The sequence below is a fragment of the Fistularia commersonii genome, chromosome 22 (genome assembly GCF_037954325.1).
Source record: "Fistularia commersonii isolate RoL2024-O1a breed Wild chromosome 22, RoL_Fcom_v1.0, whole genome shotgun sequence".
Taxonomy (NCBI): domain Eukaryota; kingdom Metazoa; phylum Chordata; class Actinopteri; order Syngnathiformes; family Fistulariidae; genus Fistularia; species Fistularia commersonii.
This window is the reverse complement of record NC_141305.1, coordinates 2,549,317-2,573,389: the sequence shown is the minus strand read 5'-3', so window position 1 is coordinate 2,573,389 and position 24,073 is coordinate 2,549,317. Positions and strand designations below refer to the sequence as shown.

General features: G+C 48.2%; 2 protein-coding genes across 8 annotated transcripts; both read left to right on the top strand.

Moving 5' to 3' along the window:
• The first annotated feature begins 201 nt into the window (after positions 1–201).
• itga2.2 (integrin, alpha 2 (CD49B, alpha 2 subunit of VLA-2 receptor), tandem duplicate 2) lies at positions 202–15,700 on the top strand. Of its 2 annotated transcripts, XR_015107889.1 has the most exons (31): positions 202–299; positions 3,307–3,430; positions 4,058–4,167; positions 4,279–4,370; positions 4,482–4,596; positions 4,706–4,833; positions 4,919–5,067; positions 5,157–5,307; positions 5,391–5,556; positions 5,774–5,850; positions 6,659–6,797; positions 6,939–7,084; positions 7,243–7,386; positions 7,669–7,872; positions 7,962–8,092; positions 8,194–8,357; positions 8,434–8,585; positions 8,674–8,784; positions 10,891–10,976; positions 11,060–11,201; positions 12,163–12,246; positions 12,327–12,403; positions 12,506–12,589; positions 12,686–12,788; positions 12,868–12,978; positions 14,260–14,370; positions 14,478–14,591; positions 14,661–14,750; positions 14,828–14,944; positions 15,017–15,276; positions 15,386–15,700. XR_015107889.1 is itself a non-coding variant. In XM_086170002.1 (30 exons), exons 1-30 carry the CDS (start codon positions 266–268, stop codon positions 15,113–15,115), a joined length of 3,555 nt encoding a protein of 1,184 aa, XP_086026128.1. In that variant the 5' UTR covers positions 202–265; the 3' UTR covers positions 15,116–15,700. The 2 variants fall into 2 exon arrangements, 1 of the variants encoding a protein (XP_086026128.1); XM_086170002.1 differs by having other exon boundaries at positions 15,017–15,700.
• A 2,054-nt stretch (positions 15,701–17,754) lies between these two features.
• Positions 17,755–23,887, top strand: fsta (follistatin a). 6 transcript variants are annotated; one of them, XM_086170001.1, is made up of 6 exons: positions 17,755–18,181; positions 19,281–19,472; positions 19,599–19,817; positions 19,905–20,129; positions 20,468–20,698; positions 22,579–23,887. In XM_086170001.1, the coding sequence occupies exons 1-6, from the start codon at positions 18,091–18,093 to the stop codon at positions 22,665–22,667; spliced, it is 1,047 nt and encodes a 348-aa protein (XP_086026127.1). In that variant the 5' UTR covers positions 17,755–18,090; the 3' UTR covers positions 22,668–23,887. The 6 variants fall into 6 exon arrangements, with proteins under 6 accessions (XP_086026127.1, XP_086026126.1, XP_086026125.1 ...); XM_086170000.1 differs by having other exon boundaries at positions 19,281–19,478; XM_086169997.1 differs by having other exon boundaries at positions 18,115–18,181; positions 18,734–19,478.
• Positions 23,888–24,073: the final 186 nt, after the last annotated feature.

Below are 24,073 nucleotides of genomic sequence, written 5' to 3'. Positions count from 1 at the left end.
AAATGTGTCTATATTATTACCACATTTCTGGTGTGATACATCAGTTGTGACGCGTATGAGTGTGTACGTGTGTATGTGTGCGTGTGTGTGTGTGCAGGTGCGAGGAGGAGGAGGAGCGTGTCCTGCGCGTCACCGCAGACTCCCCCACGCTCCCCCACGCTCCCCCACGCTCCTCCACGCCTCCACGCCCCCACCCAGCCCGCGGCGGCGCCACAGCAAGTGCGGCTCCCGTCGCCCCGCTCCTGCACATGGACTAACGCCGAGCATGGAGCGCCTCCTCCTCCTCCTCTTCCTCCTCTGTAAGTAAACAACTTTATCCGTGGATCTCCTTCTTCCGGGGGGGGAAAAAAAACTCGCTAAATCAATAATCAGGTGCGATCGATCGAAACGTCGCTCTGATAAATCGATTAAAAAATAGGATTCAAGTGAAATGGGGATGTTTATTGCCCCCCCCCAACACACACACACACACACACTTTAAGAGGAAGCAATCCTGTAACAAGTTTGTTGGAGGTAAATAGGCGTGGCATGCGGGGGTTGCGGGGTCTGCGGTGTTGGCGGGGGGGGGGGGTTGCCGTGTCCTCCAGAGTCCGGCTCCCCGCCACATTCCTCCCCGCGCTGCAGGTCGGGTCCGCGGCGGGTTCAGAGCTCTGCCTGTACGGGCTTGCGGGCCGTGCGGGCTGCACGGATGCACGCCGGTAAATTCCATGTCCCGGGGCGGGAGCAGGAAGGGGGAGGAAGGGGGAGCAGGAAGGGGGAGGAGCCCCTCCTCCTCCACAGGTAGGTATTTTTTATTTTCCTGATTGGGCGGTGGAGTGGAAGTGAACCCAAACCTTATATTTAATTATCTGTTCTTTCTTTTGTTCTATAATCACATTTTTTTATGTTCTAGTTAGACATCAGAAGACACCTATAGTTCTATCTGTATCTTCTGTGTCATTGTTGTTCATAAACATCTCTATCATATCCTTCCTGTAGAGTTACTGTATAAGACGGGAGAAAACACTGATTTATTCAATAGATACTGCATTTATCCTTCAATACATCTAAATTTCTGCTTTCCAGAGTGACAAAATGCATTTCTGCTTTTTGCTAAATGCATTTCTTTACTCTGTATCCTTACATGATGAGGAAATCTGATCTTACATTGATAATAATGTTTACACGTTTCCTATCAGCGCATGTACAAATGCACTGTGGACTGAAAAATACACAGGAAGACAGGTTTCTACTCCACGCGTGTGATAATAAACATTTTGAATCTTGAATCTGTATCCTTAGCATCCGTCGAGGTTCAAGGCCGGTGAGGCGCTGACCTCCCTTGGAATCGTATTTACAATCGCAAGACCTCGAAAGAGTTTTTTGTTCCAGAGACTCTGATTTTTTTGTAAAACTGAAAACAATTTGTGGCGTTTTCTTTATTTCTGTACAAGTCCACCCGAAAGTCCACCTCTCCACCTGAAAGCTCTGTTACTTTGTTGCAAACTCCTCTTTGTTTTCTCTTATTTATCTTACTTATTTGATCCTACATTGCTTTTAGAGGGACAGCTGCCGACTCGCATACCCCCCCCTACAGGTGAGGCACAGAACTGCCTGCCTCACCTCGTGACTTTTCTCTATGGTTTATTTTCCAATCGGCGATAATAATTGTATCCCTTACGCTAAAGACATTACATATATAATTACATAACAAATCTTTCTACAAACATTCTACAGGCGATGTGCCGAGAAACAGAAGCGAGCACGTGAGGCCTGTTCGGCTGCCGCACCTTGGCTTGTACCCGATCAGGAAATTATCAAATTCAGCGATTTGATCTTGGGAACATTTGAAAAAAGATTGGGATCATACAGATAATACAATTATAAATCAGATAAGAGGAAAAATGTTAATATTTATCTTACATCGTCATTGTTTTGTTTTTTTTTTCATTATGTCAGGTGAGGCGAAGGCTCACCTGCCTCCCCTGGCCGCACATCACTGCTCTCTCTCTATATATATTTATATGTATTGACAAGTAACGGTTCAGCTGCATGTGATCGGTAAACATTGAGCCTTCAGGCGAACACAGTCAGCAAACAACAACACAAGTGATGCTCTTTTATGCAGTTTATCTACGTCTGCTTTTACAGATAATCACTTTCATTTTCCGCCTGTCCCACGCTCAGGATTGGACGGGGGCTTGAGTCGATCCCAGCTGTGATTGGCTGAGAGGCGGGGGTTTGCCCTGGATCCATCACAGGGCCACAAATAGGGACGAACAACTGTTCACCCTCTCATTCAAGCGTCATGTAGAGACATACGACTATGTACATCAGGGAGCAGCTCTGAACCCCTTTTATCTTCTACCGAACATCTAGAGAGATGGAGGTATGACCTGGAAAGGAGAGGAATGAAGGTTAGTCGCAGCGAGGCAGAATGAGAGGAACCCAAGTGGAATGGAGAGGCTACAGGTCGTGGAGATGGAGAAGGTGGAGGATTTCAAGTGCTCGGGGTCAACAGTCCAGAACATGTTTTGAAAAGGGGTGAAGAAGCGGGTTCAAGCAGGTTGGAACGGATGGAGGAAGGTCTCAAGGGTGATGTGGGATAAAAGAGCATCAGCTAGAATGGAAGGAAAGGTATAGGAGACAGTGGTGGAACCAGCAGCACTTGAAAAGACAGGAGGCAGAGCTGGAGGTAACAGAGATGAAGATGTTGAAGTTCTCTTTGGGAGTGACCAGGATGGATAGGATCAGGAATGAGTCCATCAGAAGGATAGCAAATGTCTCGTAGATGGTTGGGTCATGTACAGAGGTGAAGTAGTGAATAAAATGGTACAAGGATGCTGGGGTTTGAGCTGCCAGGCAGGAGGTCTAGAGAAAGATCAAAGAGAAGATTTATGGATGGAGTGAAAGAGGACATGAAGTGAGTTGGTGTGAGAGAAGAGGATCCAGAGAACAGGGTTAGATGGAGGAGGTGGATTCGCTGTGGCCTCTGAAGGGAAAAGCCCAAAGGAAAAGAAGAAACTAAGTTCACTCGCACATTTGTTGGTGTTTTCCCAGTCCAAGCATGGGTCGGGCGTCCTGACGCCGCCAACAAGCAGAGGAAGGATGTTGATGTGGCTCCATTTCCTCTTGTCAGCTCCTGGACGTCGTGACTCACTGTCTGGATGTTTATTGTTAGACGCAACCTTGGGCCTCTTAAAAGGCTACGCAACATTTACCGTTTCAGATGCCGTCGATCGCCGCGAACGCTAAGCTATCGGAATCACTTCTATTTGTCCATTTGTTCTGTTTTGGAGTAACCTCACCTCTCTCCCCCACCGGTAGTTGGCAGGATCGAGCCCTCGCTGCCCTTCAACGTCGGCACTGCGGGCGCTAAGATTTTCAACGGCCCTGCGGAGCACGAGTTCGGCTACACGGTTCAGCAGGCCACCAACCACGAGGGCAAATGGTAGGAGCTCCGGCGTCACGTGATTTCTCGGGCTTGCCAAAAGGCGTGGGGGAGGATAATCAGTAATCGCTTACCTCATTCGCCCGATTGCTGTAAATCCTGGAGTCCTGCTCCTACATGTAAACCCCGTTTCCATGTAGAGCAGGTCTGGACCACAGTACTTAAGATGATCTGCATAAACCCAGTATTAATACTAAGAAAAAAAAATCAATGGTGGACGCCTGGCGAGACGCCCCTGGGGAAGCTGTGACGTAAAATTGGGAGGAATGAGAGATGTTCATCATGTGATGTCCCTTAGTGGTGTAAGCCAATGGCTGCATAACAAAGAGCTAGCCTAGCGCTACATATAAGCAAAAAGAGCAGTTGTAGGCCTGTTCTTGAGCAAAGATGTCCACGCCTTCGAGGCAACCACTTTAAAGGGGTCAAGGGTTTTCTATGACGGCACCATCTTGGTAATTCTGAAGAAAGGCCTTCCAGTGAAATGACACAGGTGACCTGTTGGCATCCACGATGAAGATGACCAGGTCCAACGCTAACGCCCGCACTTAGCTGTGATTTACCTCTGAATAGCCTGTTTTTTTTTTTCTGAACTTGAGGCAGAGATGAACGCATGTCGTGTTTCTGCAGGCTCCTGGTCGGCGCTCCTTGGAGTGAATACAACAAGAACAGGAAGGGGGATCTTTACAAGTGTCCAGTCGCGGGCTCCAGAAACAGCTGCGACAAGCTCAATCTGCAGGGTAACCTGGCCTGGCACCGCCTTACCTGTATTCCCCAGATCACCATGATTTGTTGAGGTATTTCCCAGGGGTTGACCCGTCTGGGTGGGCTAATTTGTCATCCATTTGCAGATTCGGCCAGGATACCAGATGTCACAGGAGTCAACAAGAACATGTGTCTGGGTATGACTCTGGCCCGGATGCCCGCGGTCAGTGGCCTGATGGTATGTTTGTACCAGTCTGACGGAAGTGGCCGGGTGGACTCTTTCTAACTAATAAATTGAACGCCATATTATTGTATCATGAGTCCTCCAAACTGTGCTCCTCCGCTCCAGATGTGCGGCCCTCTTTGGTCCCAGCATTGCGGCACTCAGGACTTCTATCCAGGAATCTGCGCAAACCTGAGTCCCCTCTTTCAACCGCAGCCTGCCATCTCTCCCGCCATTCAGAGTGAGTTGTCCGGATGCCGCGTGAGGGGGGTTGCTTCCAATCAGCCTCTTCTCGCTCATTTATAACCAAGTAACAATACCGTCTTACCGTCCATTTTCAATATCTCTAGACTGCGGAGGGCCGATGGACATCGTGATTGTCTTGGATGGCTCCAACAGCATTTACCCTTGGGGTCCCATGACCGACTTCCTCCAGAAGCTCATACCGGCTCTCGACATCGGGCCCAAGAGCACACAGGTGACGCCGCCGCTCTGGTTTCTATCAGTGAATCAACCATCTCTGTTCATTCACTCCACGCTATCGCCAACTTTATCCCTGCCAGGTCAGTGTGATTCAGTACGCCGTGGATCCTCACTTCGAATTCAGGCTGAACCAGTATCGAACCAAAGAGGAGGTGGTCAACGCCGCATCCGTGATCACGCAGAAGTACGGACACTCGACCAACACCTTCCAGGCCATACAGTTCGCGAGGTTTGTAAGGGAACCGCTAAGTTCCCTGTACCTTCATATTCGTAGACTGTCACTTTTATTGAAATACCCGTCTTGCCCCGTGCTTTCAGTCAGTGGGGGTACCGTCGGGAGAACGGGGGTCGCCCGGGAGCTGCAAAGGTCATGGTGGTCGTGACTGACGGCGAGTCTCATGACGCCGCTTTCAGGGATACGGTTATCACTGACTGCGAGAAACAAGGCATCACCCGCTTCGGCATTGCTGTGAGTGCTGCAGAAAACAAGTACCAAGTACCGTCATTGGCTCGCCTAAATCCTGAAACGTCTTGGTCTGTCTGCTCCCCCAGGTCCTTGGATACTACACAAGAAACAACATTGACACAGGCAACCTTATCAAAGAAATTAAATCCATTGCTAGTTTACCCACAGAAAAGTTCTTTTTCAATGTATCCGAAGAGGCAGCCCTCTCCACTATTGCTGGGACGCTGGGGAACCGAATCTTCAACATAGAAGGTGCGTGTTATTGTGACCGCCTCCCTGTTTTGGTGCAAGCGCTGTGTGTAATTGAGCTGACTTCATCTGAAACCTACTTGAAGACTTCACCCCAGCTTGTCTCAACCTGCCTGTTACAGTTTAAAGATCTCGAGGGGAGATCGGGAGGCACGGCGCCGTCTAAACTCACGCCGCCATTTAGCAATTCACTGCCTAACATGTTCTCTCTCTTCGCAAGGTACCGGAAAAGGGGGCGACAACTTCAAGATGGAGATGTCCCAGGTGGGGTTCAGCGCACACTACTCCAACAAACAGGTGCGGCACCAAAACTGTTCCCATGACTTGTGTTGAAAACAAAGTTTCGCCGTTCCCAGACTTGGACGATAAATGAAAAGAAGTGAAATACTTGAAGGAATGTCAGAAAATTGCGTTCCCACGGTCAATCGCTGGATCCCGAAGGTACAGCAGCAGATTGGAAAGGAACAGTTTGGCAGGTTCTCAGGGGGCGTGGCTTGATCTACCATTGCTATTTCTTTTATGAATGTTAAAGCTATTTTTGAGTAATTTAAGCTACTACCATATAACCGTCAACTCTACTGGCATTAGTTGAAAGAGATCATTTATGTCTCCTCCAACCTTCATACCCCATCTCGCCTTCTTTCTCTCTTTCCTAACCCCGACTGATTGAGGCAGAAGGCCGTCCACATTGATCTGGGATCTGCCCCCTTTTCTCTGCCCTGCAAAAGGCAGTTGTCAAGGGGAATTTGGGGTTTGGGTAAATTATCTGAAAGAGCAAAATGTAGGCATGCTCTACATGGAAAGTGTTATCAGACCACCATTTTGTGATTTGGTGCCACATAGATAAAACCTGACTTGACGTGATTGGGCTAGGAAGAATCGGAGCCGCACCTACATGTATGCCAGAAATTTCAGGAGATTGTGGTTTCAGGCCTCCAGTTATATTCCTATCTAAGCTGTACAACGAAATCAACTGGAGAAGATGGTGTCTCAATCAAATAGAAGGTGGAAAGGGTTTCCACCCGACACTGAAAGCCAAACAAAGACAACGCCTGCTTTCCCATTAAGAGAAGTAACCGTCAGAGATGACTGATCTTGGTTCCAGAATCTGATGATGCTGGGCGCGGTGGGAGCATACGGCTGGAGCGGGACCGTTGTCCATCAAAGAGGCTCCAAATTCGACATTTTCCCAGTGTCAGCCTTCATGGATATCCTTCAAGACAAAAACCACAGCTCGCTGCTTGGTAAGAAGTCCTTCTGGTGGATCCCGATTTGTTTTCTCCCTAGAATCCAGCCATAGCTCGGGTGACAAATCCTTGCCCTTATATCAGGTGCCCAAGATCTAGCTGCTGCCATCTAAGCACATCCTCTGTTGATGTTCCCAGGTTACTCCGTCAGCACACTGAGCGATGGACCTACTGAGTACTTTGTGGCTGGTGCGCCTCGATCCAACCACTCTGGACAAGTCATCGTCTACAGCATCAATGCCAGAAAGGAACTCACAGTCATTGATTCAGAAAGAGGCAAACAGGTACATTTGCTCACGTCACCTAGCGAGGCTGCGTTTCTAGCATGGAAGTAAGGAGTTCCAGCCCAGCGTTTTGCGGTAGCTAGTCTGGATCTGGCAACCAGCGTTTCATACCGTACGCTTCGTCGGCTCGAGTCAGCTGAACTCCGTTGTCGCTCCAGATCGGGTCCTACTTCGGCAGTGTCCTTTGCTCCCTGGATGTGGACAACAACGGCGTGACCGACCACCTGCTGGTGAGCGCGCCAATGTTTATGAGCGAGCTGAAGAGAGAGCAAGGCCGAGTCTACGTCTACTCTGTCACCAAGGTAACTGTCAGCACAAACCCAGGGGGAATGCAGCTCTTTCATCCAGCCAATCATCGTCCTCCATCTAACCTTCTCCTCTGCATCCTCTTTTCTCATGCCAACTAACCTCCTGTTGTCTTTCCTTCCAATCATATACCCCCCCTCTGGTCTTTCTCTCGACCTCCTACCTTGCAGTTCCAACCCCAGCATCCTTCTACCCAGATCTTCACCATCGCTCCTCTATGTGTCCAAACATTGTCTCCATCAATCTCGTCATCTGCATGTTTATTCTGCTATTTAAAGGGCATCCTGAATGAGCAGGGTTTCCTCAACGGACCGCCGGTAACCGGTGACGCACGTTTCGGCATGGCCATGTCTGCCGTACCCGACCTGGACCTGGACGGTTACAATGACGTCGTTGTCGGCGCTCCGCTGGAGGACAGCGGCCGGGGTGTCGTCTACATCTACAGGGGGAACAAGAAGGCATTAAACAAACAGTACTCGCAGGTGCGGCGGGGCTACCGTCTTTAAAATGACAAAACCGGAGAGACAAATATATTCCATCGCACGATTTGCTTTTGTTTATTTTCGTTCAGAGGATATTTGGCTCCAAGTTGGACCCCAAAGTGCAGTTCTTCGGGAGGTCTCTCGACAGCTACAAAGATCTGAACGACGACAAGCTCCCTGACATCACCGTTGGTGCGTACGGTAAAGTGGTCCAGCTCTGGTGAGTTGAGTCTGTAGTACTGATAGTCCAAATTTATAATCTTGGCATAATCTGGGTTTGGGTACCTCTGGTTACAACTCTCGGTACTTCCTGACTTCCAGGTCGAGAGGCGTGGCATCAGTCACCGCAATCGCCTCTTTCAACCCCGACAAGATCAACATTTTCAACAAGGCCTGCAACATCAACGGCCAGATGCTGTTCTGTTTTGATGCCAAAGTGTGTTTCGTTGCGGAGTTCAGGCCCGCCAACCCAGTCGGGCCAGTTGGTAAACATGACATCACGGTCTGGAGACTCGTCCCGTAGTGTAATGAACCGCCTCACACCCCGTTCCCGTTTTTCAGATCTGTCCTACACATTGACGTTGGATGCCGACCTGCAGGCATCGCGGGTCACCTCCCGAGGGCTGTTCTCGCAGAACAATGACCGCAGTGTGACAGCGGCGGCAAAAATATCATCCCCGCCTTTTTGTCACAACTACAAAGTCCATGTTCAGGTAAAGGATTGCTTCTTTTATGGTCTTTCATGGTCCACTGTGAGTTATTCATTGATCCTGCTGTCATAACACTTGTTTTGTTTCTCAGGAGACACCAGATTTTGTCAATTCCCTAAACATGAAGGTGGAAATAGAGCAGAAGAATGCAGATGCAAACCCGGTTCTGGACACCTTCTCCCCGACCGCCTGGGAGTTCTTTGTGAGTTGCATTTCGTTTGTGTCTTGTTGCTACAGGCCTCAGGGTCCTGGAGTTGTGCAGGGACAACTGGTCGCAACCAGTCGCCCTCTTGGCCCTCTTGGCCCTCTTGGCCTTCTTGGCCCTCTTGGCCCTCTTGGCCTTCTTGGCCCTCTAAGCCTTCTTGGCCCTCTTGGCAAGGCCGATGGCGGGTTCATCCCTGCAGTGGCAGCAGCTCACTGGGTAGCGAGGTAGAAGGAGGGGTTGGACTCTGTGACGGCTGTGTTGAAGAGCACCGCCATCATTTTGGCGGTTGCCATGGGAAGTGCCATTCAGCGCTATGGTTGTACTGGCGCCCGGGAAGCAGGTTGACTCCACATTGACAACTCGGAGGGGTTCAGGCTCCTCCTAAACTCTACAATCATCTCCACTGTTTGAAGAACATTGAGGTTCAAGTTGTTCCCGTTGTTACCAGACGTTCTGTCTCCCACCTGAGGAGCCGACTCATCCCCTCCAGCCGTTTTGCAGGAGTGTCAGTACAGTCATTGGAAATGACATGTTGTGTGTGTGTGTGTGTGTGTGAGTAATTGCTAGTCTGTTAAGGGCGTGTCCCTCTACAAGCCTTGCAAGTCCTCAGATTCACACGAAGCAACCAACCAACCAAACTGACCAACATGCCAACCTCCTATTCGCTAAACCAACCAACTACCAAAAAGAGCGAACTATCACCAACCAACCAGCCAACCTACTACCCACCAAATCTACCAACCAATTAGCCAACAACTAACCAGCCAACCGACAGCCTGTTTCTGGTCCTCTTGAAAGTCCATTCGTGTGTTCATGGTCCATGGTCCTATTACCTATCCTGACAGGTAATAGGACCTCAGCCAGCTTGACCATGAGCACGGGAACTCCTCAGGGACGTGTCCTCAGCCCCATCTTCTACACCTTGTTCACCAAAAACTTCGACGCCTTCCATGAGGACATCATCATCCTGATAGGATAGTGATAGGACGCATCACCGGCTGAGACGAAAACGGCCTACAGGATGGAGGTAACCAAGCTGGTGAAGCGGTGTGAGGACAACAACTTCACCTTCAACAGGGACAAGACCAAGGAGATGATAGTGGGAGACCTCATCAGTGGGAGACCTCATCAGCTACTGTTCCTCCAAGGTCTTGAGGTTGAGAGGGTGAGCAGCTTCAAATACCTGGGTGTCCACATAAGCGAGGACCCTGCTCACCTGGTCCCTAATGGTCAAGAGGACTCAACGGCGGCTTCTTGAGGAGGCCGAGGAGGTTTGGCTTGTTGTCTGAGATCCTCAGCAGCTTCCACAGCGGCATTTTTGGGGGCGTCCTGGACGGCTGCTTCACCGTGTGGTACGGAAGCACCGCTGGTGCGGCTTCAGTAAGAGGTCAAGACTGCAGAGAGGTTCACCAGAACCCCACCGCCTTCTCCGCAGAGCATCCACCACCGCAGAGTCCACAGGAGAGTAGCCTCCATCTCCAAGGACCACACCCAGCCTCAACATGGACTGTTCCTACCCTCCGGCTGGAGGTACAGGAGTGTGAAATGTAGAGCGACGCGACTGAAGAACTCAATCTACCCGACTGCCATCAGATTCCTAAACAGCTGACCCTTATTCTTCTTTTCAGCACTTTACATGCAGCACTGCACTTTTAACTACTTCTTCTTCTCCTTTGGGCATCTCCCCTCAAGGGACACCACAGCAAATCCACCTTCTCCATCTAACCTCTGTATCCTCCTCTCTCACACCAACTACCTTCATATCCTCTCTCACTACGTCCATCAATCTTCTCTTTGGTCTTCCTCTAGACCTCCAATTCCAGCATCCGTCTACCAATATACTCACCATCCCTCCTCTGTCCATGACCCAACCATCTCTGACCTTCTCGCCGAAACATCTAACATGTGCCGTCCCTCTGATGACTCATTCCTTATCCTGATCCATCCTGGTCACTCCCAAAGAGAACCTCAACATCTTCATCTCTGCGACCTCCAGCTCTGCCTCCTGTAGACCAAACTGCTCAATGTTTTACTTGCACCTCCAACACTGTTTATATTTATGATAATAATGTTTACACTACCTTTTTATCGTCAATACATCAGATCCCCTTCACCAAGGACTGCGGCACGGACGAAGTGTGCGTCAGCGATCTGGCTCTGAGCGTGAACACCAACACCAAGTTCTCCAGGTGAGCACGAAGATCCTTGGAACTTCTGCTTGTCCCCCTCGCTCGCGGATCTCAGGCGACGTTCCCCTGATCTCATCTCGCAGCGCGAAGCTTCACCTGGTCAGCGCCGGCGAACGCGAGCTGTCCTTCGACGTGGCGGTGAGGAACGCCATGGAGAATGCGTACAACACCCAGGTGGTCGTATCCTTCTCCGGGAACCTCTACTATTCCTCCATCTTTCCTCCGGTGAGTGAGAAAAGCCATCTGACGAGAGTTCCAGTTCAGATCATGAAGGGAGATGTTACAGATGGTTGTTTTGTCACGTTCTACCGCTGTCACGGCACTGCTGACCTCTGAATGTAATGTCCAATCAGCTTTCAGCGCTGCTCCGCGGGGAACCGCCCCTTTTTGGGTCCATTTTCAATCCGGTTGAGTCTCTCAGACCGCTAAGGGCATTGCTACATTGCGTTCACCTTCTGCAGTGATTTTAGATCGCGGATTCGTGATATAAATATATTTTTTCTATTTAGTTCAGTTATTTTCATGGCAAAATAAGCATTTTCTCATCAACCAGATCATGGTGTCCTGTACACTGGGCACTGATTGGCTCAGCGACGGTGGCATCCCCTTCATGTAGCCTGCATACTCGTAGTGGTACTCTGCTGTGGTGTGTTTGGCAAATTATATCGGAAGAACTTAATAAAGTTTTAAAATATATATTAAGTAAGTAAGTCATCTTTGTTTATTGCGTCCGGTTCTGGACTGTCACCCCCGCCATAAATGGGTGACTCCTACCGATGTACCGTAATCTCTGGACTATTAGGCGCACCTGAATATAAGCCGCACTGGCTAGGCAATCGCTATATTGGTCTTCCCCCTGCGCACTCCCGCGTGGGAATTGAACGGCCTCAGAATTTCACAGTAATTTCATTGGTCATGATGTGACGAGGCTAAATGTTTTGGCTTGTTAGCCCCCAAAGTTCCATAAATTAGCCGCATCGTTGTTTAAGCCGCGGTGTTCAAAGTAATAAAAGTAGCGGCTAATAGTTCGGAAATGACGGCAACTCGATGCACCTTCGTAGTAGCTTAGAGAGAACATCTTCGTGTTCGTCTTGACACCCTTCTGTCACAAGTTGTCCTGCTTTGTCATTTTGATGAGACAAACGTAAATTGTGACAATTATTGTTCCCCTCTGATTGTGATTCAGACCGAGGAAGTCAAATGCGCTTCGTCTCAAGCCCAAGTCGTCACCTGCCAGGTGGGATACCCGGTGCTCAGGAAAGACCAAGAGGTGAGCAGAACATTAAACCCCATTTGGCAGCACCCGTCACCTCCAGCCTGGAAAACAACTCCACCTCTGTCCCGTCGCAGGTCAAATTCAGGATCAATTTCGAGTACAACTTTGAGCAGCTGCAAAATCGCGTTGACGTGAAGTTTGAGGCCAAAAGGTAAACCCGAGCTGGAAAGGCTACGCGCGTGTGTTATAAATGTGTAATAAAGGTGTAATAACACTTATTACACGTGTAATAACACTTTTGTTTCTTTTTCAGCGACAGTAAAGAGAAGACACCCGCAAACAACAAAGTGGACATTTCCTTTCCCATCAAATATCTTACGGGGATTGTTTTATCAATGTGATTTTTTTTTTTTTTTTTTGCTCCCAATTTCTGTTGAAGTTTAATGTTTTCCCTTTTAGACTTAATTTTTTGTTTTATTTTGTTTCATTCCAGGCAGTCCAACACTAATTTCTACACGGCGGACGCTTCATCTCCCGTGGCGACGACGGTAAAAACGTTGGACGACATTGGACCCGAGTTCAACTTCACGGTGAAGGTGCGGCGGTCGAGCGGCTGAAAGAACAAAATCCTCACGTGATTCCTACGAGAAATCTCATTCTTGCCGTCTTTTTAAGGTCTCGACAGGAAACTTCCCCGTCAGCCTGCTGCACCTCAACATCGCCCTGCCAACGACCACGGCCGGAGGGAACCCGCTCCTCTACCTGACCGGCGTGGAAGCCCAGGCGGTGAGTAACTGTGGATGCCAACGCATTAACGTGTTATTACCGTCTTATTAACGTGTTATTACCGTCTTAGTAACGTGTTATTAACATGTTATTAACCTGTTATTAATGTGTTAGTACCGTCTTATTTACGTCTTATTAACATATCATAAACATGTTAATATGGTATAAACGCGTATGTTAACATTTTTACAAACCTGTTGTTATTGGTTTTGAAGTGTTAGAAATGTGTTATTAATTATAATAAAATACATTTTATTTAAGGTGCCTTACATACAGTATAAATATATATATATATATATATATAGAGAGAGAGAGAGAGAGAGACAAAATAGAGATTTAAAAGAAATAATAAAACATGTTTTACTAACCTGTTCTAGACTTGTTTCTAAAGTGTTTTAATTATTTTATTAATAATAATAATGAATAATAGTAGATTTGATTTAAAGTGCCTTACTCGACTCTTAAGGAAACCGTACAAACATATAGATATACACAAAATACAGATTTAAAATAAACAATAAAACGTGTTATTAACATGTTATGAACATTTAGTTTACAGGTCATTAATGTTATGACATATTTACAGATTATGAACATGTTATGAACATGTTATTAATGTGTTATGAACAGTTCTGAGCGGGTTATTAACATGTTATTAACCTGTTATGAATGTGTTATGAACATGTTATTGATGTGTTAATAACAGGTTATGAATGTGTTATTAACATGTTATTAATGTGGTATGAATGTGTTATGAACATGTCACTGTGTTAATAACAGGCTATGAATGTGTTATCAACATGTCATTAACGTGTTATGAATGTGTTATGAACATGTTAATCACACAGGTTATTAATGTGTTGTGAACAGGTAATGAATGTGTTATTAACATGTTATTGACACGTTATGAATGTGTTAAGGACATGTTATTAACAGGTTATTGACAGGTTATGAACATGGTATTAATATGTAATTAACAGATTATGAATGTGTTATGAACGTGTTAACAGGTTATGAACATGTTATTAATACACTATTAATATGTTATTAACAGGTTACTAATGTATTATGAACCATGGGTTATTGTGTTATAACATGTTCATAATGTGTTATAAATGCGATGCTGTGCGTCAAAGTGACTCTGACATTTGATAGCTGAAGAAGCAAAAACGTTTAAACGATTAAAGAGGGGGTGGCCGGACTGTTGCCATGGCGACAGGCACAGATAAGCCCCCCCGATCGTATCCGGCGTCGGACGTCAGAGCCTTTCCCCTCCCGCAGGGCGGCCCCATCAGCTGCGACTCCGGCGGCCTGGTGGACCCGCTGAAGATCGGCGTGAAGACGCACGACGCCTCCTTCTCCGAGGAGAGCCTCCGCGGCACCGACAAACTGGTGAGCTCCATCCCAGATCCGTGGAAGTCGTAGTCCAGGTACCTTCATCCGGACCTTCACGGGCGGACCGGGTTTCCATCTGTGACCTCGCCGCTTCCGACCGACAGGACTGCAAGAACGCCAAGTGCCAGACCATAAAATGCCTGGTCAAAGACACCGAACTGGCGAGCGACGTCTTCGTGAGGGTGAAGACGAGGATCTGGACGGGGACCTTCATGAAGGTGACCTCCTCGACCGCTGGAAATCGGGCGATCTCCGTCCCGCCCTGACTCCCCCGGTGTCCCCTCCAGGCCACCTTCCAGACCACGCGGCTGATCTCCACCGTCGACGTGGAGACGGCGAACCCGGACCTTCTGATAGTCGGCCTCAAGGAGCTACAGGTAAGGCGGACATGGGAGAACGTCACGAGAGGTCGGACGTCGTTCTTCTCCTAACGTGGACCTCCTCCCGCCTTCAGGTGGAGCTCACTGTCAGCAAACCCGGGGAGAAGGGCGACATCCCGGTGGGAGTCATCGTCGGCAGCGTCACCGCCGGCCTGGTGCTGCTGGCGCTCGCCGTCGGGCTGCTGTGGAAGGTCAGATCCAGTAGATCCAGGTCCTTCTGGACGCGCCCTCCACCGTCTGAACATCTCCCCTCCGCTCTCTAGTTCGGCTTCTTCAAGAGGAAGTACCAGCAGCTGCAGAAGGAGACCGAAGACGACGACGAGAGGGCGCCGGGGCGCTCGCAGACCGACGATGTGCTGTGAGGTTCGACCTTTGACCTTCTCCGCGGGACGTCCTCCGAGCTCCTCCGCCAGATGTTCGGCAACGTCTGATTCGGGAGTGGTTCTGTTTTCCTGGAGCGACGGCGGCGGCGGCGGCGGTATCCGCTTCGCTCGGACGCCGAACACCCTTGTTTGTCCATATTGTAAGATAATTGGGCTTTACCTTGGCGAGGATCTCCGTTCTTCACGCCGGCGGCCGCCGACGGACGCTCTGCGCTCTGCGCTCTGCTCACGGGATGTTTTTTATTCCAGGACCAGAAACCTGGAGACCTACCAGCTGTTTGGTGCTTCTTCGCTTGAAAACGGCTTCATTTTCACTGATTCGGACATTTCTCCTCCTCAGATGTGTGTGTGTGTGTGTGTGTGTGTGTGTGTGTGTGGATAGGCGCGGGGTTCTCAAGTTCTCTCTCACGTTCCCGAGCCGTGGACCGAACACGATTTGGAGAGAAAACCCGTCACATCGGTGGTTTTTGGTTCTTCATCGCGTCCCTCAGCTTGCCTGGCAACACAGCTGGGCTGTTTTTTTTTTTTAACTTCTAAATAAAAAACATAAAAAAAACAAGTAAATATCATGTTTACCTTCTGCCTGAAGTTTTGAGGGTGACCAAAACACACACACACACACACACGTGTGTTTTTGTTGCACAATCAGGTCCATCTGCTTCCTGGATTCCTGAGCTGTAATTACCCACATTGGCCACAAGGGGGCGCCATAACATAAATCCAAATAGTTTTCCGCAAACTTTTTCTTTTCTCTCTTTTTCACTCTTTTTCTCTCTCAAACTGTCCATCACTCCATCCTCTTCAGCGGTTGCTGGTTTGAACCCGCAGGGATGAAAATTGACTGAACACGTAGAATAATAATATTTTGTTTTGTGAGAAAGAGGGACTTGAAGCGTGTTATAAAATGTGTGCATCTACCTGGTCTGGGGAAACAGTAATGTGGACATAATGAGTGTGTGTGTGTGTGTGTGTGTGTGTGTGTGTGTGTGTGTGTGTGTGTGCAGTGCTCCCTCAAATCCACAGTGACGTCACTGCAAATTATTTTTATACCCAATTTTCACTTCCGGAGTCTCTCTGTTGCAGTAACGTTTGTTTTGACCTGCTTGTGTGTGTGTGTGTGTGTGTGTGTGTGTGTTTGCACAATCACAGCGTGGAATTTAAAAGTCCACGAGTGGGTTGCCTGCGACAGGCGCTGCGGGGACATCCGGGGCCTCCTCGACCGGTGACGCCACTTCCGGTGAGGGACGTTCTGCGCCCGGAAGTCATCTTCTACGTCCACTCGCATCAGTTTTCCATTTTTTGCAAATGCTTTTTCGTGTGTGTGTGTGTGTGTGTGTGTGTGTGTGTGAGAGAGAGAGAGAGAGAGACAGGGAGAGATGCTTTGTGTCTACACACACACACACACACACAAAACATTCAGGGCTACCTATAATTATTTTATTAATTTTCCATTCATCCTATTGCAAATGTGTGTGTGTGTGTGTGTCTGTATAGTACACACACACTCATAGACGTGCAGAGCTGAACACACAGATCACACACACACACACGCATATATATTCACAATCCATTAAATTCTGTCTAGAAACCTCTTATCAATTGACTTTTTATTTTTGCAAAAGTGTGAGTGTAGACGTAGAACGCACATGTGTGTATGCGTGTGTGTGCGTGTGCGTGTGTGCGTGCATAGCGTATTCAGGACAACAACGCCCGTTCTGTTGCAGACGGAACGAATTATAGTGAGATTATAAATCCGATATCTCACATTCGACAGGAAGGTGTGTGTGTGTGTGGGTGGGGGGGGGGGGGTCATCACCTCGGCGGTGAGTGTGAGTGTGAGTGTGTGTGTGAATCAGTGTGTGTGTTGTAACCAGAGTTCCGCTGAAGAGGTCGCGCAAGGACTTCTGAAAGACTCCAGCTGGTCCGCCTGCGTGTGTGTGTGTGTGTGTGTGTGTGTGTGTGTGTGTGTGTGTGTGTGTGTGTGTGTGTGTGTTTCATTGAATGAAACGTAACACCCCTCTCCTCTGTCTGAAGCCTCTTCGGAAACAGGTTTGATTATATTTAAAAGCCTGACCCGGGAGAGAAACCCAAACAACTGTCTGTTCTAATATTAGCCGAGCGCCATTCCTTCTATTATGGTCTGCGCTCGGATGCGCTCCAAACGGCAACTCTCATCAAAAGATTTACACTTTTGTCTCCAGTTGATGGAGAAATCAAAAAAAAAAAAAAAAAAAAAAAAAAATCACTCACCAAATCATAGTAATAGGCCTTTTATTACTCTGTAACAACAGCGTTATTACAGTGTAACAACTACGTAATTACACTTTTATCCCTATTGTTGTTTACTGTGATTATTATTATTATTATTATTGGCAGGTCTTGCGTGCAAATGCGATTTCTGATCCTCTTCATCACCTGGTCCCGCACAGCTCCTCCACTCCCGGCTGGGTTCGGACCGCCCCGCCACTCCGTCACGTTTCATTGGGAGGTGGGATGGGTGGTGTATGCGTGTGTGTGTGTGTGTGTGGAGTGGAGTGGAGTGGAGTGGGTGGGGGGTTGGATTCTGACATATTTCTAGATATTCCCCTCTCCGCGCCTGCAGCAGGAGAGAAAGTTTCTTCGCTGTCGGGTCACCTGACCGGCACTGGGGGGGAACTTTGGTAAAGAGAGAGGAGGGAAGGGAAAAAAAAAAAAAAAAAAAAAAAAAAAAAAAAAAAAAACTCTCCCCACCCCCACGGAAAAAGGAGACCGCCCACCGGAGACAGTCGACCCGAGACCCCCTTATAGATTTAAAACGAGAGGCTGCATTCTCAGACTGACACTTATCCAACACCGCCACCTTAAGCAGATTACTCCCCGCGCTGCCCCGCGTCTCCCAAGACCGTGCGTCGCCGCAGCCGCAGCCGCCGCCGCCGCCGCCGCCGCCGCCGCCGCCGCCGCCGCCGGGCTCCATCATGTTCAGGATGCTGAGGCAGCACCTCCACCCGGGCGTCCTCCTGCTGTGCGTGTGGCTGTGCCACCTCATGGAGCGGCAGAAAGTTCAAGGTAAGCCCCCCTCCGCCCGCGGCGTGGGGGTGGGTGGGGGTGGGTGGGGAGGCCGGGGCGGGACGGGACGGTGGGTGTGTGTGTGTGTGTGTGGGGGACACACACACACACACACACACACACATGGGAAGGGGGGGCGCGCACCGGCGGTGGACACCTACTCACAACTTTTCCCCTTCTTTAAAAAAAAAAAAAAAAGTGTTGCATGTGTGTGTGTGTGTGTGTGTGTGTTTCCATTTTCCCGCTTGCAAAACACACACACGCACGTTAAGCGCCCCCCCCCCCCCCCCCCCCCCCCCCCGCTGTAAAACAGGTGCGGCGGGACACCTCCGAGACGGACTAGTTGTGCACACACACACACACACACACTCTCTCACACACACACACACGTTTACGCGTACTTTTTTTTGCGGGTCAAACTTGCAGCCAGCTTTCAGCGCGTCCTAGAAATTGAACTTAAAATTAGATTAAAAAAAAAAGTGTGTGTGTGGTTGTGTGTGTGTGTGTGTGTGTGTGTGTGTTAGATTAATCGCAATCTGCGTTCAATTCCAGAGTCGCTTCGCTCCAAGTGCGCGTCACGTCACGTCTGTGTCGGATTAGACCTCACGCTGCGCGCCGGATCAAAGCATATTTCGCGCCATATAAAGAGAATCACTCCGTGGAGGAGAAGAAGAACAAGAAGAAGAACAAGAAGAAGAACAAGAAGAACAAGAAGAAGAAAAAGAAGAAGAAGAAGAAAATAAAAAGTTTGTCCTCTCGATGCGCAAACGCGTGGCGCTTTGTTCCCGGCGGCTGTTTCACGCCGTCTAGACGCTTCACTTTCAGTTTGTAATGAAACCGAGGGAATAAATGTCACCCCCACACACGCACACGCACACGCACCTCCATTCCTTCCTCGAAGCCCCCCCCCCTCCTCCTTCCCCGACTTTTCCTCTTCTTCTTCTGCTTTGTGCGCGCTGTCACTCTCAGACCTCTCAGACGTACATGTGTCTGGGAGGAGGACACCTAGGATGTGGCGCAAGGGTTGGTGTTTTCGTGCGTCTGACGTCCATCTGTGTGTGTGTGTGTGTGTGTGTGTGTGTGTGTGTGTGTGTTCCAGCTGGAAACTGCTGGCTGCAGCAGGGGAAGAACGGCCGATGCCAGCTGCTTTACATGCCCGGGATGAGCCGGGAAGAGTGCTGCAGAAGCGGCAGGTTGGGCACCTCCTGGACCGAGGAGGACGTTCCCAACAGCACGCTCTTCCGGTGGATGATCTTCAACGGCGGAGCCCCTAATTGCATACCATGCAAAGGTGGAGGTGCACTCATTTCCCTTCGTTTCCGCATCACCGAAAAAAAAAAACCGTGTGTTTGGAGTTTTTTTTTTACGCAATGGCCTAACAAGAAAATCACCTTCTATTTGGGGGTTTGACTCGTAGAGTCGTGCGACAACGTGGACTGCGGGCCCGGGAAAAGGTGCAAGATGAACCGGCGTAGCAAGCCGCGATGCGTGTGCGCGCCAGATTGCTCCAACATCACGTGGAGGGGCCCGGTGTGCGGCTCCGACGGCAAGACCTACAAGGACGAGTGCGCGTTGCTTAAAGCGAAGTGCAAAGGGCGGCCCGACCTGGACGTGCAGTATCAGGGCAAGTGCAAAAGTGAGTACACTCACACTCACACACGCACACGCACGCTTACCCCCCCTCCCCAATTCATCCCTACCCCCCCTTTTTTTTCTTTTGCAGAGACGTGCCGCGACGTCCTGTGCCCGGGCACGTCCACATGCGTGGTGGACCAGACCAACAGCGCTTACTGCGTGACGTGCAATTGGATTTGCCCCGAGGTGACGTCCCCGGAGCAGTACCTGTGCGGGAACGACGGCATCGTGTACGCCAGCCCGTGCCACCTGAGGCGGGCCACCTGTCTCCACGGCAGGACCATCGGCGTGGCCTACGAGGGGAAGTGCATCAGTAAGTCCCGATCCGGTTTTTTGCAACTCCTCACATTTGCCAACATTCCACCGAGGATGGAGACCAGGGGTTTGTAGGCCTGTTTGCTCAAGAGATGATGGACACTTTATTGTTTCCTGATGTTGGCAGAGCTGTCCCGTAGGGGTGGGGAGGGGGGGGGGGGGGGGGGCGACTGGGTAGGTAAACAGAGCGAAAACACAACCCTGCCGGAGGAGGGGGGGGGTTGCATCTCCGGCGAAAGCTCCTTCCAGAAGCTCCAACCCCCTTCCGATCTTGAGAAGGAGGCCAGGAACTCCCGTCTGAAAACTCCTCCGACCCTTTTTCCTCTCTCCTCGCAGAGGCCAAGTCGTGCGAGGACATCCAGTGCACGGCGGGGAAGAAGTGCCTGTGGGACGCCCGGATGAGTCGAGGCCGCTGCTCGCTGTGCGACGAGACGTGCCCCGAAAGCAGGACGGAGGAGGCGGTTTGCGCCAGCGACAACACCACCTACCCCAGCGAGTGCGCCATGAAGCAGGCCGCCTGCTCCATGGGGGTCCTGCTAGAAGTAAAGCACTCGGGATCGTGCAACTGTAAGTAAACAACTTAAAAAAAAAAAAAAAAAAAAAAAAAAAAAAGTGCGGGGGTGGGTGGGTGGGGGGGACAACAGAAAAAAAAAAAAAAAAACAAACAAAAAAAAAAAGAACCCACACCCACACCCTCCACCCCACTTCCTCCACCCACTCCCACTCCCAACCCTCCGAGCGAGAGACGACGTTCCGTGTCCGAAAAGACACCCCCTTCCTTCCCTTCTTCACCCCAAACCCTGCCTCACCACCGAGCACAGCTTAAGCAAGCAGAGAGAACTTGGGAATGGAAGACCTTGCATGACGTTGTCCCTGTCGCTGGCTCTTCCTCTTATTTTTGATTTTTTTATTTTTTCCTCTTGTGTTCTTCCTCCTCTTTTTTTTTTTTTTTTTTTTCAATTGTACTTCCATCGACCCTTCCCGGGAAGCAGAAGGTTGTGGCGTAGAAGGTACGGGGGGGGCGGGAATTTGTTTGCAGCGGAACAATCCTGATATTTAACCGTCTGAATGAAAGGTCACGGCCGTGACCTGCGGGAGCAGGTTGCCTTAACTCTCATAATCAGCCATGGACTTTTCTATACGGCCGCGTGCTTGTATTATTTTCTATTATTTCAGTTCTTTTTTTTTGGGGGGGGTTTATTTTTTGGGCTGTAACCAATCACCCCCATTTCCCACGCCGCCGGAAACGGCGTGCATAAGGTGATTGTAACACGGCGACCGGGCTGAGCTGCTCACCGATCCGCAGGGTGGGGGATTCTGTCAAATTCAGCCTTTTAAAGGGAAGTATCAGATTTACATTCCACGTTTTGCTACGTGAGAGAGCATCTCCGCTCTTCCCTCCCTCCGAGCCGAGTACCTTTAACGTCGCGTGCCTTTTTTTTTTCGCGATGAGATTCCACGGGGACCAACTTTGTGATCACCTCATGAGCTAACTCTCAATGTGATTTATTTTATTTTATTTTTTTTTTTGTCTCGCAGCGTGCAAGGATACCCCCGACCTCGCGTCCCGCTATTCGTTATTAAAAAAAAAAAAAAAAAAAGAGAGAGTGGGCGGGGCGGGTTTTTTTGTTTCGCGAGAACGCCGGATGTGTCGTTTGTTTGCAGAGTGTGTCGCCTGGAAAATCGCCAATCGGATTCATGAGGGACTGCCTGTTTGATTATTTTGTATTGTCACTCTTGCTTGTATGCATTTTATTTTATTTTTATTTTTTTAACATGTCCGATGTAAATCACTCCTGTAAAAAAAAAAAAAAAAAAAAAAAAAAAAGGATATACCTCAGAACTGTGTTACGGATCTTTGACCTGCTTGCTAAGGCCAGGAAGCCCTTCCTCCCTCTCATGAGAGAAAAAGCCGTGAATTTAAGAACACGAGAGCACTTTCCTTTATGTGTGTGTGTGTGTTCGGTGTGTGTGTGTGTGTGTGTGCGTGTGTGTGTGTGTGTGTGTGTGTGTGTAGAGCAAGTCTGCTTTGCTTTCAGGTGTTTGCCCCCTCCCTCCACCTTTTCCACCCCCTTCCACCTCCCCACCCACCCCCACACACACCCACCCACCCACCCACACACACACACACACACACACACTTTTCTTTACTTTTCTGACTTGCTTGATTATATAAATGGGAGTTGCATTATTGGGGATGCCACGATGATAGTTGATGGCAAGTAACACAGACCCCCCACACACAAACACACACACCCACCCACTCAAACACACACACACACACACACACATGCAGGAAAAGGCAACTAGAGGGAGGCTGTGTGCACCGGTGGCTTTTCTGTGAGCGTTTTTTTTTTTTCTTTTCTTTTTTTTTCTGTCCTGTGAGAACATTCTGCGCTTTTGCGGTCCATATTCATACAACAGCTACCATATATTCTCCCATATAGCCATTACAGAAGACCAGGAGGAGGATGAGGAAGATGAGGACTCAGACTACAAGGCCTATGTCCATTTATCTTCTATACTGGATGGATAGGCCCCCTCCATCACTAGGGGAACAGTCCCAGGGCAAAGAATCATGTCCATACTGTACATTATGTGTATGCTTATTTATTTTTTAAAGAAAAAGGAAGTATACATATAGTTCAGTCTGCTAGATGTTTATTTATACTTTTTTTGTGTTTTATAATTTATACATTTACAATGTCAGGCTTACAATCTACCATGATATATTATGTTACCACTCACCCTCCCACCATCCTACCCTTGTTGTTGTCTATTTTAACTCTCTCTTGGTTTTTTTTTTTTCTTTTTTTTTTAATCATGAAGAATTATATTTGTCCAAAGAGAAGCAGTGTTATTTATTTGTCATGTTTTCTATGTAAGTAGACGTCCTCTCCAAGCTGTAAATTGCATTCCCTAGGCTGTAAAGAGAAAAAAAAAAAGAAAAAAAAAAAAAGAAATCTGCTTGTTCCCGTCAAATCTTCTATCACAGATGTTTATGTCACACATACGTACGATGCATGTTCAGGCTGCGTGTTTATTTATTGGGAATATATCAATCTTTTTTTTTTTCTTTTTTTTAAATGTACAGAAGTGTTTCTGGTTTTGTTTACAACTCATGATAACTGACCAAAGGGATTCTCTCAATGGTTTTTCTTTTTTGTTTTTAATTTCAAAAGAGCATTCAAAGGGTGCAACGCAGCTGTGATGAAATGGAAGAGAAAGGAAGAAAAAAAAAAAGAGCCATTTGTTTTTCTTTTCCTTTATTTTATTTCTATTTTTTTTTCCCGGCGATTCTTCAGTTAGACATTTAAGAAATGCTTCCACGAGGAGACATTTTATTTTGTTTTTTTTTCTTTTATTTCATTGTAGTTAATTATATTTTATTTTATTTTCACTCTAAGAGGGATCGGTAAGTTTTGGGGCGATACTTGATTACTTCGGAAACAACGTGCCATTACACATGTGTTGTCTTCTTTGCCAACATGCTCCGTGTTGCTCTCGCAGAGCCGAGTAGGATTAACTTTCTGCAGTACTCGATGCTCTATATCACAATTCATCACTTTGTTTCTGCTTTTATTTGATTTTTTTTTTTTTTTTCTTTTTTTTTTTTTCCAAAAACACCGCAAGAGAAATACAATTCTGTTCTGAATATATAGTTTTGTATTTTTTATGTAAATGTCATATGTACATACAAAGTTTGATGGTATTTGTACAGATATGAAGAGTGAAACAATAAAAGTTTTTTTTTCCTTACGCAGTTTCCGATTGATGTTTTGCTAAAGTGTTTATAGCATGTCTCGGTATGATGTGTGAATGGGTGAATAAATAAAGTGTGAATGAGTGGGGGAATGGCTGCATGTCTCTATATAGATGGATAATATAGTATAGGTGATGAAAAACAGGAATAAATTCATATTTTAACAACAAAAAAAGCAA